The sequence below is a fragment of the Camelus ferus genome, chromosome 14, assembly GCF_009834535.1.
Source record: "Camelus ferus isolate YT-003-E chromosome 14, BCGSAC_Cfer_1.0, whole genome shotgun sequence".
In the NCBI taxonomy this organism is placed as follows: Eukaryota; Metazoa; Chordata; class Mammalia; order Artiodactyla; family Camelidae; genus Camelus; species Camelus ferus.
The window spans coordinates 24,227,511-24,244,061 of NC_045709.1; the positions used below are offsets into that span (position 1 = coordinate 24,227,511).

At 34.3% G+C, this 16,551-nt stretch overlaps 1 protein-coding gene across 2 annotated transcripts in view; it reads left to right on the forward strand.

The window, feature by feature from the left end:
- The window catches only part of PSPC1 (paraspeckle component 1), a 53,420-nt gene extending 41,412 nt beyond the window's left edge, over positions 1-12,008 (forward strand). The window contains exons 7-9 of one of the 2 annotated variants that reach the window (XM_032496532.1): positions 5,575-5,632; positions 9,008-9,177; positions 11,149-12,008. In XM_032496532.1, the coding sequence (XP_032352423.1) occupies positions 5,575-5,632; positions 9,008-9,177; positions 11,149-11,334 (414 nt within the window). In that variant the 3' untranslated portion in view covers positions 11,335-12,008. The remainder of the gene's footprint in view (positions 1-5,574; positions 5,633-9,007; positions 9,178-11,148) is intronic. The other variant, XM_032496533.1, reaches the window with a different exon arrangement.
- Positions 12,009-16,551: the final 4,543 nt, after the last annotated feature.

Here is a 16,551-nt window from a genome sequence, read left to right on the forward strand (position 1 = left end):
ACCTGGCCTTTTATAGAAAAAGTCTGCTGACTTCTGCCCTAAACAAACAAACGAATGATGAAATGTCAGAGCAGTTTCGTTCAGCTCAGTATGTTTCTGATTGCTTGCATTAAAAATGTTAAGTCTTCAAGCATTGTCTGTTGGTTATGTTGGAAATTTACATGCTATTTGAGCACTATTAGTGGGAACATGTTTTATTTTTCTTTTTAGTTTAAAATTGTTTTATTAAAAGATTAGTTTCTTGATGTACACCTTTCAGTATCTCAACAGATTTTAAATGAGTAATTTTTTGGCAGAGTGGCTTGCTTTTCTTTCTTTTCTTTTTACCTTTGTTTTTTTTTTTTTTTTTTTTTACATATTTAGTTTTTATTCTGCTCTTTACTTTTAAATATATTGTATTTGTTCCTAGTATTTTTCAGATATTGATGGTTTCTTCTTAATTTCTCCAATGAACGTTTGACTAGCTAGCTAATAATCCTATTCTTTCATGTAAACTTCTCTAGTAAAGGAAAATACATATTTTCAAGTCCTAAAAGTAATTTATTTTTAGGAAAAATTTTACGAATATTTAATGATGAGAAAATATTGAATATTGTTACTTGCCAGAACTTACACGTTTCTCTAGAATTATATTTTCTTTGGAAGATTTAAAAATTCTGTTTCAGTATTTTTATACCATGATTTTTAGTATTTTCTTTATTATAACAGGGAACCTAAGTGGCACATGGAGATCCTTAGACAATCCTTAGAAGTTTCTATGTGAGCGGTGTTTGCAAATTAAAGAAGAGTAGTTTTTGTTGCCGTTAAGACTCTGTTCACTCAGACAAGAATTTAGATGGATCACGGTCTTAGCTGAACAGACCTTGTCATTGGTGGTGGTTCCAGTTGATCGTTATGGAAAGTCAGTATTTGTTTAGTTCCACTGTCTCTTAAACCTTAGGCATTCGGATTGTACCTTATTTTAGCCTGATACTGACACCATTTTATTTTTTTTAAATCAGGTTATCTAAAAAAGGACCCCCAAATGTCTTCAAAATCACAGATTGATATCCTAAGTATTAAGTATTAAAGGAACAAAATCAATATTCTACATAAAAAAAGTCAAGTTCTGCACTTTGGAGTGTATTGGTTTAGTGCAAATTTTATGCTCCTTTACATTTTTGTGCACTGATGCTGACTGGAACTTAAAAAGAGTTGTTATCAAACTTTTTGGTTTCAAATCCTTCTATAAGCTGTTAAAAGTTGTTGAAGACCCCAAAGAACTTTCGTTTAGGTTTTATCAGTGTTTACCGTAATAGAAACTAAAAGAGGAATTTGAAAGGAAATGGGTTATAGTGGGAAGAATGGCTTTAACTTTACATTTTTTGCAAATTTCTTTAATGCTCCGCTTTATGTAGTGGGAAGAGTGGTAGTGCTTCACTGTTTTGTGAATCTGTTTAATGTTTGACTTTAAGGAAATGGCTGACTTCCCATATTTGCTTTTGCATTCATTCCATCTTTTGCAAAATGCTCTTTTAGTTAAAGTACATGAAGAAAATCTGGTTTCACATGAATAGGTCATTATTAAATGGAGACAAGTTGATATATTTTAACCTTTCCAGATAATTGTGAATGTTCCTGTTTGATTCTGCAGTAAAACTTTACAAGCAATAGTTTCGTAAAAGTACCTTTTTGCAGTAGAATCCACAGTCTGCCTTGACCTTTGAATGGATCTTTTACCTGCGCACGGGGTTTGTCATGTCATGTTGGAAAATACCGATCCATTATTATACAGAACTAAAAACAAATTACATTTCTTAATATCCACCACTGAGCTCATCAGAAAATGCCTGCCAGATACACAGATCAGTAATCTGTTTGTCAAATGCTATCTCAAGTAAACTTTTGCTCCAGGAAAATGTGTCTTAATTCAGCTTGCAACCCAGTCACAGGAGGTTTTTCTTGAGATAACCACTCTACTTCAGAATGAGCAGAAGTGCTTTATCTATGTACCTTTTTTGTTGCCTAGAATAATAAAGACATACCCAAAGATAGTGACTTAATAATAATTTTTACTGCTTCATCCAGGTATTCATAGTTGAAATTATTTAACCAGTTGTAATGAAATGTGAAGAATAGAGTGATTACTAGTAAAACTTGAGTGCAAGTGTCTTGATTTGTGTTAAAACACCAGGGGTTTTGCTCACTGTTGCTTTTGCACCATCCTCATGAGTGTCTCGAGTGAAAAGTCCAATTAGACCAGTGTTATAACTGTTCTCATGGTAGTGAGACATGAGATAGTTTGTGCACTTCTTGGCGTTCCGTGAGCCACAGCGTGAGAACCCGTTAGCAGAGCCCTGCTTTGGTGGGCGGGGCTGGGATCAGTCATGCATTGCTTTCTTTTCTAGTCAGCTATGAACTTAAGCATATTTCAGTGACCAGCTTTCAGGAGCATGTATGCATAATTCATTTAATCAGAAGGCATGCGTTCTTGTAAACATTGTAAAACTTCATTAAAAAATCTTGCCTTTTGTTAGTCTTTATTGGAATTATTGAAAAATGAAGGTGTCTTGTGAAGGAGAAAATTCTTTGAACTCTGTTTTGGCAGAATTTTATAGTCAGCTGAGCCACTTACTGTATGTGTGACCCTGGGTAAGTTACTGAATGGCTGTGTGCCTCAGCTTTATGATCTCTAAAATAGGATAAACGTAGACCTTACTTGACAGAGTTGCTGTGAGGATGTATTGAATTAACTAAAACAGTTTTCATCATAGCTTGATCATTTTTACTGCACTGCATTCTTTGAGATTTTGTTTACATACAAGTTATTGCATGTAAAACCACAATTTTGGGTAAAGTAATTAATAAAGCATCATTTCCAATCATTGTATTAAAATATACAGTATGTATCAGTTCTGATTTAAAATGTATTAGAAGTAGTTTGAAGAAATGAGGGCCTTGTGTATTGGTTTTTGGGTGAGTACACAGTTACAGAGAATCGGTGATTCTCCTGACTGATATTGATATATCAGGTTATGATGAGAAGTAATATTGTAATTTCTGTTGATGACACTACCCTTAAATAGTACCTCTGCCTCGCATTTTACCAAAAGTCTGTAGCAGTGGATTTATGGAAAGTTACAGTAGCATCCTTAAGACATGACTAGGAAGCTGAAAACTTTTTGCTCTAAAATACTTAAAAAACGATTTGTCATCTAATTATACCATCTCTCTTTCTTAATCTTGTGCGTGTAGCTATGTAAAGTAGTATTCAGCAATTTTCTTTAAGGAAATGTCAGCATTCCTAAATTGAGTTTGTGTATGTTCAGTGAAAAATGCTGTATGTATACAGCATGAATTGTCATTTTAACCTAGTGATATGCTATACTCGCATGGATTATTGTAAGACATTCTGATGATCTTATTTAAAGAAAGGTATTTTAGGCCTGGAACTAGTTTACAATAGAGCATCAAAAAGGAAATGTTATGGCCACTGTTGAATAGCTGACTGAAAACCGTAGATCTCTTTAGTGTGTTAATATGCCTTCCACAGAATTCTGTGAACGAAGGAAATAGAGTAATAGAAGAAGTTTTTAAAAATACTGAACTTTGTGAATAATAAAGCTCTAAGCATTGTTATTTCAGAAAGTGACAGGTGAAGCTGAGATTATAAAGAGACAGTAAAAAGGTTGTCTCCGCCTCATCCCCACCCCCATGAATCTCAGACCTTCAGGTGAGGCGTTGGAGTATGAAGGGGATTTGAAAACTGAAGTCTCCGTGAGACGGTTAATAGTTACTCTCTGTTGCTGGTTAGATATTGCATTCTTAGTCTGGCATAGTTAAGGCAAATCAAAAGTAAAAGTAGAAATTAAATCCTTGTCCCCCAAAATGTTGGGGTCTACAAACCATGTATTTTTCTATCTGTTGCTCTAGTGCAACCAGCTTTTCATAACAAGGATCTACTGTAAATAATACCTGGAACACTTGGTGTATGCTTTAACAGTCTCTACTTTATCGGTAGGTTCTAGTGTCAAGGAAATTGGAACTAGATTTGATTTATTGATAAAAGTGCTAAGTGTGACTGTAGAATAAATAGCATTTTCCCTGTAATTGGAAAATTATGTATCTTATCAGTAGTCAGTTTTATCAAATAGTCTAGCTTTTTTGCCAGTTAATAGTAGTATCCATTGATAGTCAAATGTTTTATGATAAGACATTTATTTTTAGGAAAGTTAAAAAGCAGCTTTGAGAAAGATTTCGTATTAAAATTTTCTAAATAACATGCTAACATTTCTTCACAATACTGTGTAAGTGGTTTGTTTCTTGTGCCATAGCTTCGTTAAAGATTTACTTTTTTGAGGCATCACCATTAGAGTAGCTGGACAGTTGATTTGCTGCTTAGTGACATTTATCCATTGTAGGGTTTTAGTTCCCTTTCTTTAGCTTCATAGGTGCTTTTCACCAGTGTTTTAAATCAACCCACTTTAGTTATTTATTTTTTTAATTTAATTTTTTAAAATTGAAGTACAGTCAGTTACAACGTGTCAGTCTCTGGTGTACAGTGCAGCGTCCCAGTCATGCATTTACATACACGTATTCACTTCATATTCTTTTTAAATAAACCCATTTTAATAAAACTGCTTTTAAAAGTAGAACGATTATGCTTTCTTTACTACTTTTGTCTCAGGATGTTTTTTATGATTACTGCATTTAACACACTTGTCTGATTGGAAAATATTATTAAATAATAGTGCAAATTTCAATCATAATATATTGAGTGATTCACCTACAGGTTTCATTGAAGTTAATTCTGTATAACTATTGTTGGTAAATGAATTTTTAGGAAGTAGTTTCTGTACAAAACGTAACACATTTTGTTCATTTGTATGGCCTTTTTTGTCATAGTTAACCTCAAGAGCATTTTGTTTCAGAACTTTCCAACTGTGTAATAACACTTTTATTTAGGTTTCCAAGTAAAATCTTTGTTCAAGTAAAAGAAGCAGCGTTACGTTGAGCTTTTAGTAACTGTGTGTAGTGCAGGCTTTGATGGTGTTATCCATAGATCCTCGATGAAGGAATGCTTGTGTGTGTGAATATGAATTACAATATTTCAAAAATGAAAGTTGCCTGTAACCTTATTTTTAGCTGAGTGCCCCACAGCTGTTTGTGTTGTGTGCTTGGATAGTTTGAAATGTAAAAGTGGGAACGGTCATTTCCAGTTTAAGACGCCAGAGACCTGGGAGGAAGAAACAGGTGGTCCTGGCGGCTATCGTTACTGGGCTTTTCTCCTCTTGTAACCGAGGCATGTGTCTATGATTCATGGAATAAGAGCATTAGAAACGGTCTGTGATTTTATGTACTCTGACTCATTGATAATCTGACAGTACACACTGGTGCTCCAAACACTTGGAGGGTATTAAGCCTGGGAGACTGAATTTTCTTTTCAGTATTCTGATTAAGTAAATGATGTTGGAAATTTTAAAATATTTTAATGGAACATGATGTCCCAATTTGTTCTTTTCTTTTTGATTTTAGATGGGAAATGTAAAGTCCTAAGATCGATAGGTTGACTGTGACAACTATGTTTACTTACAGAGAGAACAGGAAATGAGAATGGGTGATATGGGTCCCCGTGGAGCAATAAACATGGGAGGTAGGGATCTGAAGCGGAGGCTTCTGTAACTTACTTGTCGTTTTTTGGGAAGGTGTACTTGCTGTTTGTGGTATCTACATATGAGTAACGAACTAAAATTTGAAAACATTTGTGAATGGTGAAATATCTTACGTTTATTAAATTGAGAAAAAATACAAGTATATTAAAAATATATGCCTAGAAAGAACATTTTTATTTTATTTGAAGATTAAAAGATGTATTTATGTTTTAATAGATTTAACAAAAGAAACCTGTAACCAGGTTTTGATAAGTAACCTGAAACTTAACTGAGCCATTGCATGGTGTAACACAGCTATGTGGTTGCATTTCTAAAAATTAAGTTTCATGCCTTCAGTGACTTTTTTTCTTAACCTTGGAATTTTGATAAATTTCTGAGTTGTGTTTTTAAACTTTCTGAGAGTATTTTATAAAGTTCTATTTTAAGGTAACTTTTTGTGGAACTTTGAAGCTATTTTTGATCGTTTCACTGAAGGCTTAACTTGTTTTGCCCTAGCCCGCAGTATCGCTCACAGAAATGCCCTGTTTGGGGGATACTGCGACACGTCAGTACATGAGATGTGTCTTGCATATTTAGGTTCATGTGTATCTTTAGAGTTGTTGTAAAGTTTTTTAAGAAAGTGCCTATATTAGCGTCTTTAATACTGATTGCTTGTAATACCAGACTGTCAGGCAGCAGTATCAAGTAAATAAGCTAAGGGAAAAGTAAGTGTGGGATGTTTTCATAGTTCTTACTAAATTTGAATTGCCATACATTTGAAAATTAGGTAAATAATTAAATTTTATATATTAATTTCACCTTGTCCCACAGAAGCTGAGGTCAAAATCTTTTCTGTAACTCAAATGTACATATTGTTGTAAGGATTATATTACTTTAACATTACAGTGTGCGTAACATGTGCACCCACTGAGAAGATCCACACTGTACTGAAAGTGTGTTTGCAGTGTACGGAATGAGAAGTCTGAAGGCATCTAATGTGTGGATCGAGCATTTTCCGTGGTCAGCCCTCCACCCGCCCCCAGCCTCTCACGCCAGTCAAAGAATCTCAATCTTTAACGCAGTTGTTGTTTGCCTGGTCGCCTTTCTCACCTGCCAGGAAGTACTTACTGAGCACCTCTGGTGTGCAGAGGAAACACAAAACATGGCCCTTAACAAAAAGAGTGTAGTTGTGAAGTTAGTACAATGGGTAATGGGTACGTGAAAAAAGTTAGTGAATTAAGAGTACTTGAGAAGCTTTAAATTAAGAAGCACAGCTGAGTGTATAATGAATGTACGGATAGTTCAGTATTTATGTCTTTTTCAGAGTATATTATGGGATGGTATATAATATAATCCAGGTGTTTTTAAGGACTTTCAGTGTGAGATTAGTACGGATTGCAGGTAGTTTGAAATGTCCTTATAATTATTAGGTTGTCATTAACATCAGAACCAAACTTGAAAAACTTCTGATATTTCAGAGACCTTGAAAACATTCTTTTTATTTGATAAGCAATTTTATCAGAAGAAATATGGGAATATACCTTTAGATTCTTTATTTAATTAGAAATTCAAGAATTAAAAATTTTAATGGCGTTTTATTCACCAGAGGAACATGTTTACTTACATTTGAGCACTTAGTCAGCTCCTCCAAACGTCCACTCGATTTAATTTTCTGCTTTTTCCTAATGGAGTTGTCCTTGTTGTGCAGCTCATGTTGCTGTTATGTTGCTGAGCTGGCACACCCTATCAAATTACACGGACGGAACAGGGCAGTAGATTTTCTGGTGTATTACCAGTGTATCAAGTGGGACATAGATTACAAAACTGCTTTTCAAGGGGCCTGATAATTATAGCATTCCTTAGATCTTTAAATTTAGTTTAATTATAGCCATGTGGTGGAAGACATAATTACTAAAAATAAGACTCCCAATTGTTGATAGAAATATTTTTAATTTATTTTATTATACCCATACTTGTATAGTCATATTTGAACCTCACAAGTGTGACAGTTATGTTCTATTAAAAAAGAAAAAAATAAAACAAAACCCAATTCTTGATCTGTTCTTTTTGAGGGAAAGTTGAGACAAGATTCCTCCTAAATACTGTCTCCACCCTTCCTCATTTTCATTGTGGGAGATGTTGTGGAAGTCTAGTAAAAATTTGTTGGTAGCTATGCTAAAGGAATAGAAATAATAGTCTTGGATAATTAAAGTATAGATTTATCAGCAAGAGCATTGGGGTTGAGGGAACACTTCCTTCCCTAGGAAGTGGCTGGGCTCCTGGGGGCCGGGTTCAGAGGGAGCAGGAGGAGGCTGCTAGGGGCTGGCAGGGGCAAGACTTCCTCCTCTCAGCTGCTCCCTGGACTCAGCCGTCTGTGGAGCTGAGCTGCAGTCGATACTGTGTAGAGCTGTGGGTTTGAGTGAAAACTTCAACTCCTGTTACGTGTTTTTGAGAAATTGAGTTCTGAGTGTCATAAAATTGACCTAGGTAATGAAATACTAGAAGAAAACTCCTAAGTTAGAGCCAGTCTTTGTTACGAATTTTTAATGATAAACAAGTGTGAATAGTTTGAAAAAATTCAAAGATAACCTAAAAATGTTGTTTGAGGCCATTATAAACATACGTGCTATTACAGCTTAAACACTCTTGCAGTTAACGTGAGTTAGGTGGATGTCTTTTGATGAAAAAATTTGAAGTGTTTGATTGTTGTCATTTCCAGAATTTCAGCATGTCAAAAAAATTCAAATAGCTGTATTAATATTTTATCTATATTTGGTTGCAGTTACTTTTAGAAATAAGTTTTATCATGATGACTCATTTCAGTTTTTTGGTTTAAATTGGATATTTCTACATAAAGTTAAACAGTACCTACTATAATTTTGGGAGATGTTCAGTAACTATGTAAGTCAAGAATTATTTACAGTGAACTTAATATATTAGAGGAAATGGTTTCTCTCTTCAGAATTCAGTGCAATTTATATGCTAGTGTTTTTAGTTATGACTATAAGAAAGTTAAGTGTTTTCCTAAGTGCTAATCCTTTGCTGTTAATTTAAACCGGTAGTGTAGTCACCACTTGTAAGAGAGTATTTGGTTAAAAAGCAGTCTACAGCAAATAATACTGATTAAAAAAAAAATCTTTCAAGCCTTTATAGGCTCAAGTGTGCTAAAATAATTGGTAGTTGTCTCATTTGTTTTATGTACATTTGTTTAGCGAATGTAACGCTCTGTACAGAGTAGGTAATTGAGTGTTTTGCTCTCAAGGAAGTAACATGATTTTGATAATAGTCTTGCTGTGTAGATTGCTTAAGTATTGTTAAATTTTTGATGTTTACTCAACTAAGATAGGACAGCTCTAAGTATAGATTGTTTTGCTTAGATGCGTTTAGCCCAGCACCTGCTGGGAACCAAGGTCCTCCTCCAATGATGGGTATGAATATGAACAACAGAGCAACTATCCCTGGCCCACCAATGGGCCCTGGTCCTGCCATGGGGCCAGAAGGAGCTGCAAATATGGGAACTCCAATGATGCCAGATAATGGAGCAGTGGTAATGTATCACACACATTATTGTGATTATATTCAGTAATAGACTTCTGCCCCAAAGGTAACTTCACACTTAACATAAAGATCCGTGTCCAGTGAAGAAAAGGTAATTTTGTGAAGTTAGATGTTAATTTATGAGAGACAGTTTACCATGAGAGCTAGGATTGTCATCCATGGCATGCTTCTGTACTTAAGTACTTATAGCAAATACAAATATTAATTACAGTTATTTTTATAGTGCTTTTAATTTAATTTGTATATACTTCTTACCAGTATCACTGTAACAGTCAGATATTTCGTGATTGTGTTTTCCTGTGTGGACTCCTTACCTTTGGTGGGGTATAAAACTCCAATACGTGTGAAAACACAGGTTTCAGTAAATGTTTTTGATAAAAAGATCACTTATGATTAATTTCAGAGAATTTAACTGTAAAGTAATTTACATTAAAGCTTAAACTATATTTTAAATTTACGTTGTTGCATTCTTACTATAGGTTTACTAATTATATTTGTTACTAAATTTGAAGTAGACAATTTCATGTCTTGATTTGAGAGTGTGAAGATATCTTTGTGTGGGTTATTACAAAAATGCTTTACAGTTGTAATTCATACTGTATTTGAGTATCAGTGGACTAACCATTTTTCATTTCCCTCAAAGTCTATCAGTTTTAGAGGCTTTTATTGGTAAAACATTTTCTTGTTTTGTTTTTGTTCATGGTTGTTTTAAGTAACATTTAGATAAGGGAAGTTGGTTGATTGCGTATTTTGAAAAGGCAGTTGAGTTCTGGAACCACGGATCTGAAGGCGCCACTGCTGCTAAGAAAGAAAGGCACTGCCAGCCAGACTCAGACCTGCCGTCAGCTCCAGACCCTCCTGACTGCAGAGATGCGAGCAGGGGAGGTGTGAGCTAGAACTGATGACTGCAGTGTTCTGCTGCTTTAAAACTTACTTACTGTAAATGCAGTCTTTAACAGATTTAGACAAATTGGACATGCTAACAGTTTTTTAAAGTGAGTGTTTACTTAGGTAAAGAGGCAGTGCCGTGATAACTGCACCTGCTGTGATAGGGTGGTGCATGATACTCAGTGTACCCATTTCCTTCAGTGGAGGCTTTATTTCATAGTAAAATGTCTGAGAGCTAGTAAAAACTTGTACTTCTTTGGTTAAGTTTTTGTGTAGCATATAATGAATCATCCGCAGAAACTTAGGAGTAAAAGTAATTGGCTTGTTTTTCCACACCTCCCACTGCAATGATAAATTTATCAAATATCCCCCTTGGTCTTTTTCACAGTGACATTTTACTACTGCACGTGGGGAGTTCTGGTCAACCTTTGAGGTTAATATATGTGGTTATTACTGTGAAGTTTTTCAAAATACACAATTCAGATGTTTAATTCTGCTATTAGTAGTACATGCTGTCAATTTTTTAGAACTAAATCTATTTTCCCAGTAATAGTCTTTACAGAAAAACACCTCAAAAGTGTTTATGCTGAAAATTTAGCTGTGTTTGTACTAGTGCTTTCTGTGCTAAAAAGCGTTGCTATTGAAGTTTCTGTGTTTGCTTTTACATTACACAAACAGTGTGATGCTGTTCCTCCCCAGTTTTCTCTCTGATTTTTAAACAACAGTATTTTTATTACATAGGACTGTCACATGGAGTTTAAACTTTGAAACAGAGAAAAGTCAGAATACTGTGATAATAACTAGTTAGGTTTAAGATGGCATTCACTTTATGAAATTGGGCCATAACGTTAGCAGTATGTAACTCTTCATTCAGATGCTTCTTTTTAAAAATTTTTATTTTTTATGTAGTAACTAATTAAATTGCTCCTTTCTTCCTTCTATGTGTCTCCTGATTCTGCTGGACTTTCTGCTGAACTTCATGACACCACCACTTGGGATTTTGCCAATTTTTCTTGTCACTTGTATTTGGCGTGTTCCAAATGGACTTCACATTTATTGTGTGGTGCTGTAGCACAATGATAGATTTCCGCAAGGACCGCCGTCTCAGATGGGATCGCCCATGGGTAGTAGAACGGGCTCTGAAACCCCACAAGCGCCGATGAGCGGTGTAGGTCCCGTGAGTGGTGGTCCGGGGGGGTTTGGCAGAGGGAGCCAAGGGAGCAACTTTGAAGGCCCTAATAAGCGTCGTAGATACTAAACATTCTTTCATTCCTGGCTATTTAGAGAAAAAAAATTCATTGGTATGCCTTTACACTTTTACTTGTTACCTAGAAGAAATGGTTTTACTGTTATTGTATGTAGACTTTAAAGTTTTTCTTTTGTAAAACTTGAGGTTTTTGTATTTTCTTCATTCATAAGCTTTGTAGTTTAGAATGGAAATGATGACACGCATCATTGTGAATGTTCAAATGTGTTTGTGACTTAGCTGAATACAAGTATGCCCTAGAACTGTGAATTCTGTGTAGTTAATCTCAATAAAGACATCATTTTGGATAATTTAAAAATGTTATTAGTGGTATTCTCTTAAAGGTTTACTAAACTTTGCTGTAGCAGTAATACTTTGGTTTCTTTGACTAATCCCAGCCATTTAAAAATAAAAATGACTTTGTTTTTTAGTTTGTGCAAGTTGCCCTAAAAATAGAAGCTTAGTGAAAACTGATGTCAGTGAGGGGCCGACAGAGTAGTACCTTGGGGAGGGCGGGTGCTGGAATCTACGTCTGTATGCACCATTGATGTCCTGTGAAACCAGAGTTGCTGTTTACATTTCATATAGATTCTGAGTATTCAAATATTCTGAGGAGGAATATTAAGGATATATTTGTCCTGTGCTGATTTTTTCAAATAAATCTTTTGAATCTTGGAAAAAAAAAACTGTTTGAAGGCAAATCTATTACTTATAAAATGATTGTTTATTTTTAATCTTATCTGCCATTTTTTATTTGATGTCAGTATCTAGATCTTACACTTTAAATTTTCTTTAAAATCAAACAGTACTGTTAGGTTGGATGTTAAGTGAGGATTTGCTGTGTGATTTAGAAGAAACTGGGCATTTTTTGAGTGTATAGTTTTCTGGAAGTGTTCAAGATGACGTGGCTCTTCTGCCTGTGGTACATGTTCTCCTGTAGTCGGGAGTCTCTCCTGCAGAACTTGTCTGACAGGTTAGGTGTCCTTGTCTCCAGGGAGTACCGTGCTCAAGTGGCAGTTTTACAAAACAGAATGAACTTTGAATGGCTAGATGATTGGAATCAGATTAGCTCCCTCTACTGTCAAACACGTTTGAAGTTTGACTTTCAGTAGTAGGGAGAAACATCCTACCACATTATAATTTTTATTCCAAAACAAAGTTCTCATTATATTTTAAATCTTGAGTGTGAGCCGTGTTTACTTTAAAATTACATTTAAGGAATCACATATTTAACATAAACCACAAATATAAGGCATCCGCCATTGGTCATAGTGTAGTTATTTCTCACATAACGTTTCAGTGTGTTAATATACCATGCTTTTAGCATTTTTCTGAAGAATAATGTGCTGTTTTTAAATGAACAGTATGTAAATATTACCTCTCATCTTTGCATGGTTTTTGTTTCTGCGGGAAGGCATACCTTGGCAAGAAAGAAATTTGGTTCCTTTTAAAAAAATTCTTGCATAAAAGCAGTTGTGTGCAAAGCGCAATGAGGTGCATTCTTCTTACGTCCTTTTATGTTCTGTTTTATAGGTACAACAGCATAGATGGAATTGTTTTCTAAAATTTGTAGTCTTTTTTTTGATTTCGGCAAATCTTTGAAAAAATGATTTGGATATTATAAAACAATACTCAAAGACTATTTCTTGTGTTTTCCGTGAGTATGAATTGGCAGGGAGTGGGATTTAATTTGTGACCATTAATTGTGGTGGAGGGAATTTTAACATCAGCTGTAATTTTACAGTGAGATCTGTTCCACCTAAATATACCTTTCCCATCATCTGTATTTTTATTCATATAATCTTTAGGTAATTTTTAGCATTGTATTTTGTGTCATAGTGGGAAAAGATTGGGAGAAACTTTATCCTTTGATGTTAATACCAAGCTAACTTTGACCAAGGCTGAGAAATTCTGTGAGATTCATTCAAGAACATTTGAAAGCATTGCACAGAGATGCCCCAGTCTCCTGAACATTCTAGTGTCCGGCTCACTCTGGCTCCAAGAACAGAGCTCTACACAGCCTTTTCCTGCATCAAGAAAACCCTTGTTCCAGTGCTTGTCAAGTGTACCCTGAGGACAGTCAGCTTCTGAGTGACAGTCAAGTGGAGAATCTGTGAACTCCTAGTTACTCAGTTTTTAGTGTTTTTTTTTTTTTTTTAATAGTTAAACAACTTTGTGGCTCAATCAGTTGTAATTTTTCTTGTGGATTAGTATACCAAGGAAGACATTTGAATGTCATTTGCTTAAAACTGGTAGGTATAAAAGTATAGTATTAGCTTTTCTAGGTAAGCGTGGATTTGTTATACATGCTCCCATGATTCTTTCCATAAAATGGTAATATGAAACAGTTTTAGTATTACAAGATCACGATATTATGTTTCTTTTTGTGTAATGATTTGAAACACTGGCTTTAAAGACTGCAGGATTTAGGTCTCATGCTGTTATTAATATGCACAAAATAAAGGAATACCCATTTCCCTAACTTTTATTTCAGCAATGTATTTTGTCAATTTCCCCATTTTTATTTATTTTGAAAATAAATGTATTTGCTTCTTGACAGATCCAGTTTTTAAAGGACTTTTGGTTCATTTGTATTTTATAACTATTTGTTATTCTTGCTTGAGTTTTTGGATTTTTCTGTTTAAAATAAGTGCTGAGCATTCTTTGAAAGAGATTAAATATTTGCCTTTAATCCTACAGTATCAATAATGGGGGGAAATATCTGCTTTACCTAAAATTGCCATTTAATGGAAATAGAAATTATCAATAATGACCGTGACTGAAACATTGGCTCGTTTCCTAAATGCTGATTAAATTATACCTTTACATTTTACTCAGAAACAGACTTGTTGAGTATTTCAGTTACTTGATGTTTACATGTAAAGTCTATAATAATTGCTTAATGTTACTGTGAATGGTTAATAGTCACTTATTAATAATTTGGGGTTGGGTTTATAATTGTAACTTAGATTCTAAAAGAGAAAGAACATAAATATGTGATTGAGAGGAAATGTGTTGTGAATGAATGTGATCAAATGTATGTTCAGACCTTTAAAAATATTGATATTTAGTGTTAAATGTCACTAGTCAGAAATAAAAGGGACACGTTATTTTGCAAAAATGGAGTTTTTTGGGGAGTAGTGTAGTATTTAAATGTTTTTTTGTGTGTGTGTTGAGTTTTGTTACAAGATCTAATAATGTTAAAATTTTTTCCTTAAATTTGAGAGGCTAGCAGTGATTTTAAAGTCAGACTTCTTGCTTTCAAGAATAACGTAGTGAACCCTCCCTCCCCCCTTCCTGAGCCCCAGATTCAGCAGTGGTGGGTGTTCCCTCCCTGGCGAGGTTACTTAGACACTAGCCGTGGGCTCACGGGGGTTGGGGCACTGCTCCGCCATCTCTGGTGGTGTAGCCCCACCTGGTGTGTTCCTTGTAAACAAATCATGATTAAATAAATTGAGAGTCGTCATTTCATACTTTACCAAGAGCCTTATTTCCTTTCCAGAACCCCTCGCTACTAAATTTGTAAAAAGGGAAACACTTTCAGCACGTGTGAAATAGCGTTTTCCCCAGTTGTGGAAGATGAAGGGTGCATATCCCAGTTGAATGTGGTCAGGTAATTTACAGAATGTCTCTCTGGAGAAATAGTGAAGAATTTCACTATTTTAATAGTTTCTGATCTTTAAAATATGGATTATGCATTATATATTGTATTAGCTTTTTTTTTTTTTTGAATCAAAAGCACTATCTTCTGAGTGTAGGAAAAATACTTTGAAATTTTCTTTTGTTTTCTTGATTACTGAGTAACAGTATTAATGGTTGAAGTTTGAATCTTATATGACTGAATATTTAAAGTTCCAGAGTGCTTTCTGACCCTGGGAATATTATTTGACCTTTTGTTTTTTTCTATGAAACCATGTTTAGATTATAAATATCTTTAAGGGTTCCTTTTGGTTGAAACTTATTATGTCATATTTTTGTTTACCTGGTGGAATTAGCAATATGTACTTTTTTGGTTTTACACTATTTTCAATAAGAGAAGCTTTTTTTTAAGATGGAAAGGGTACTGCATTTCTTAAAGTAATGTAGCCAGAGTTCATAATACACATTTTAAAAAATTCTTTTTCAAGTATATTGTATTAATGACTCAAATCACCATTATAATACTGCAACGGATACTGTATTTTGTTGACTGTTTATTTAAAAATCTTGTTAGAATTACTGTTTAATTTGTCATTCTGAATTAAAGAAATGACTTTCACAAGAGGTGGTATTATGTTTCTAAATAAAATTTCAATCTTTTCATGGAATATAATCACCCCAATTTCATGTGAGGCGCTTCTGTTTCAAAATTAAGACCGGAATTACTAGGATTAGGTAGAATTAAGAAGTATGTTTAGTTTGAATACATGATTTTTTTCTTTTTAATGCTCTTTTTTTAAAAAAAAACATATACTCAATAAATGGTACTTATTCATTAAGCGTAAGGGCCCTGTATTGATTGCATCAGTAGTAATGTAAGTGGACCTTATGCCATAAATGCTCCTTGTAAGTGCATTAATGTGGAAGGTTTTAGAATTGACGTTTATACCTGTGTTTTGTTTCTAGCTCTAGAATTGTCATTGCAGAATCAAATTCATTCTTGTTAGATGTTATACATCTCATTTTAAGTTAGAAAATTTATGTATATCAGGTAGTATGAAAAAACTTAAATGAGTAGACACAGAAGTCCATAATGTTTCATGTCATTTGTGACCGGATCTCTGAGACACATTCTTCCTGGAGTTCTGTCTTCTTTTATGCAAAATGTCAACCAGCCGGACTTCTGTGAATGAGATATTGTGTATGTTTTGGGGTTTTGGAAGAACTGTGTAAATATAATTCTGTCATCACTGTCTTTGCCACGTTCAGCCTGGGTTATGTAGATTTTTATTTTTGTATGCTTGTTTAAATAATTTATTTTCTGCAAATTAATCTTAATCTAATGTATGAGAAAAAAAGAAATCTTACTTTATTGTACATTTTGCAAGAATAATTCTAGTTAATTTCTCCTCCTTAGATTATCAGATAATGTAAATTCATACCAAATGTGTAACTGCTTAGATTTGCAGATGTTACCTGGTGTTTTTTATGTAATGAGAAGAAGCAAACAACCTCACTCCATAGTTCGCTCTGAATGACTTCTGACCGTTTTAGTGCTGGAGGCAGTAGTGCCTTACCTCGCTCCGTGGT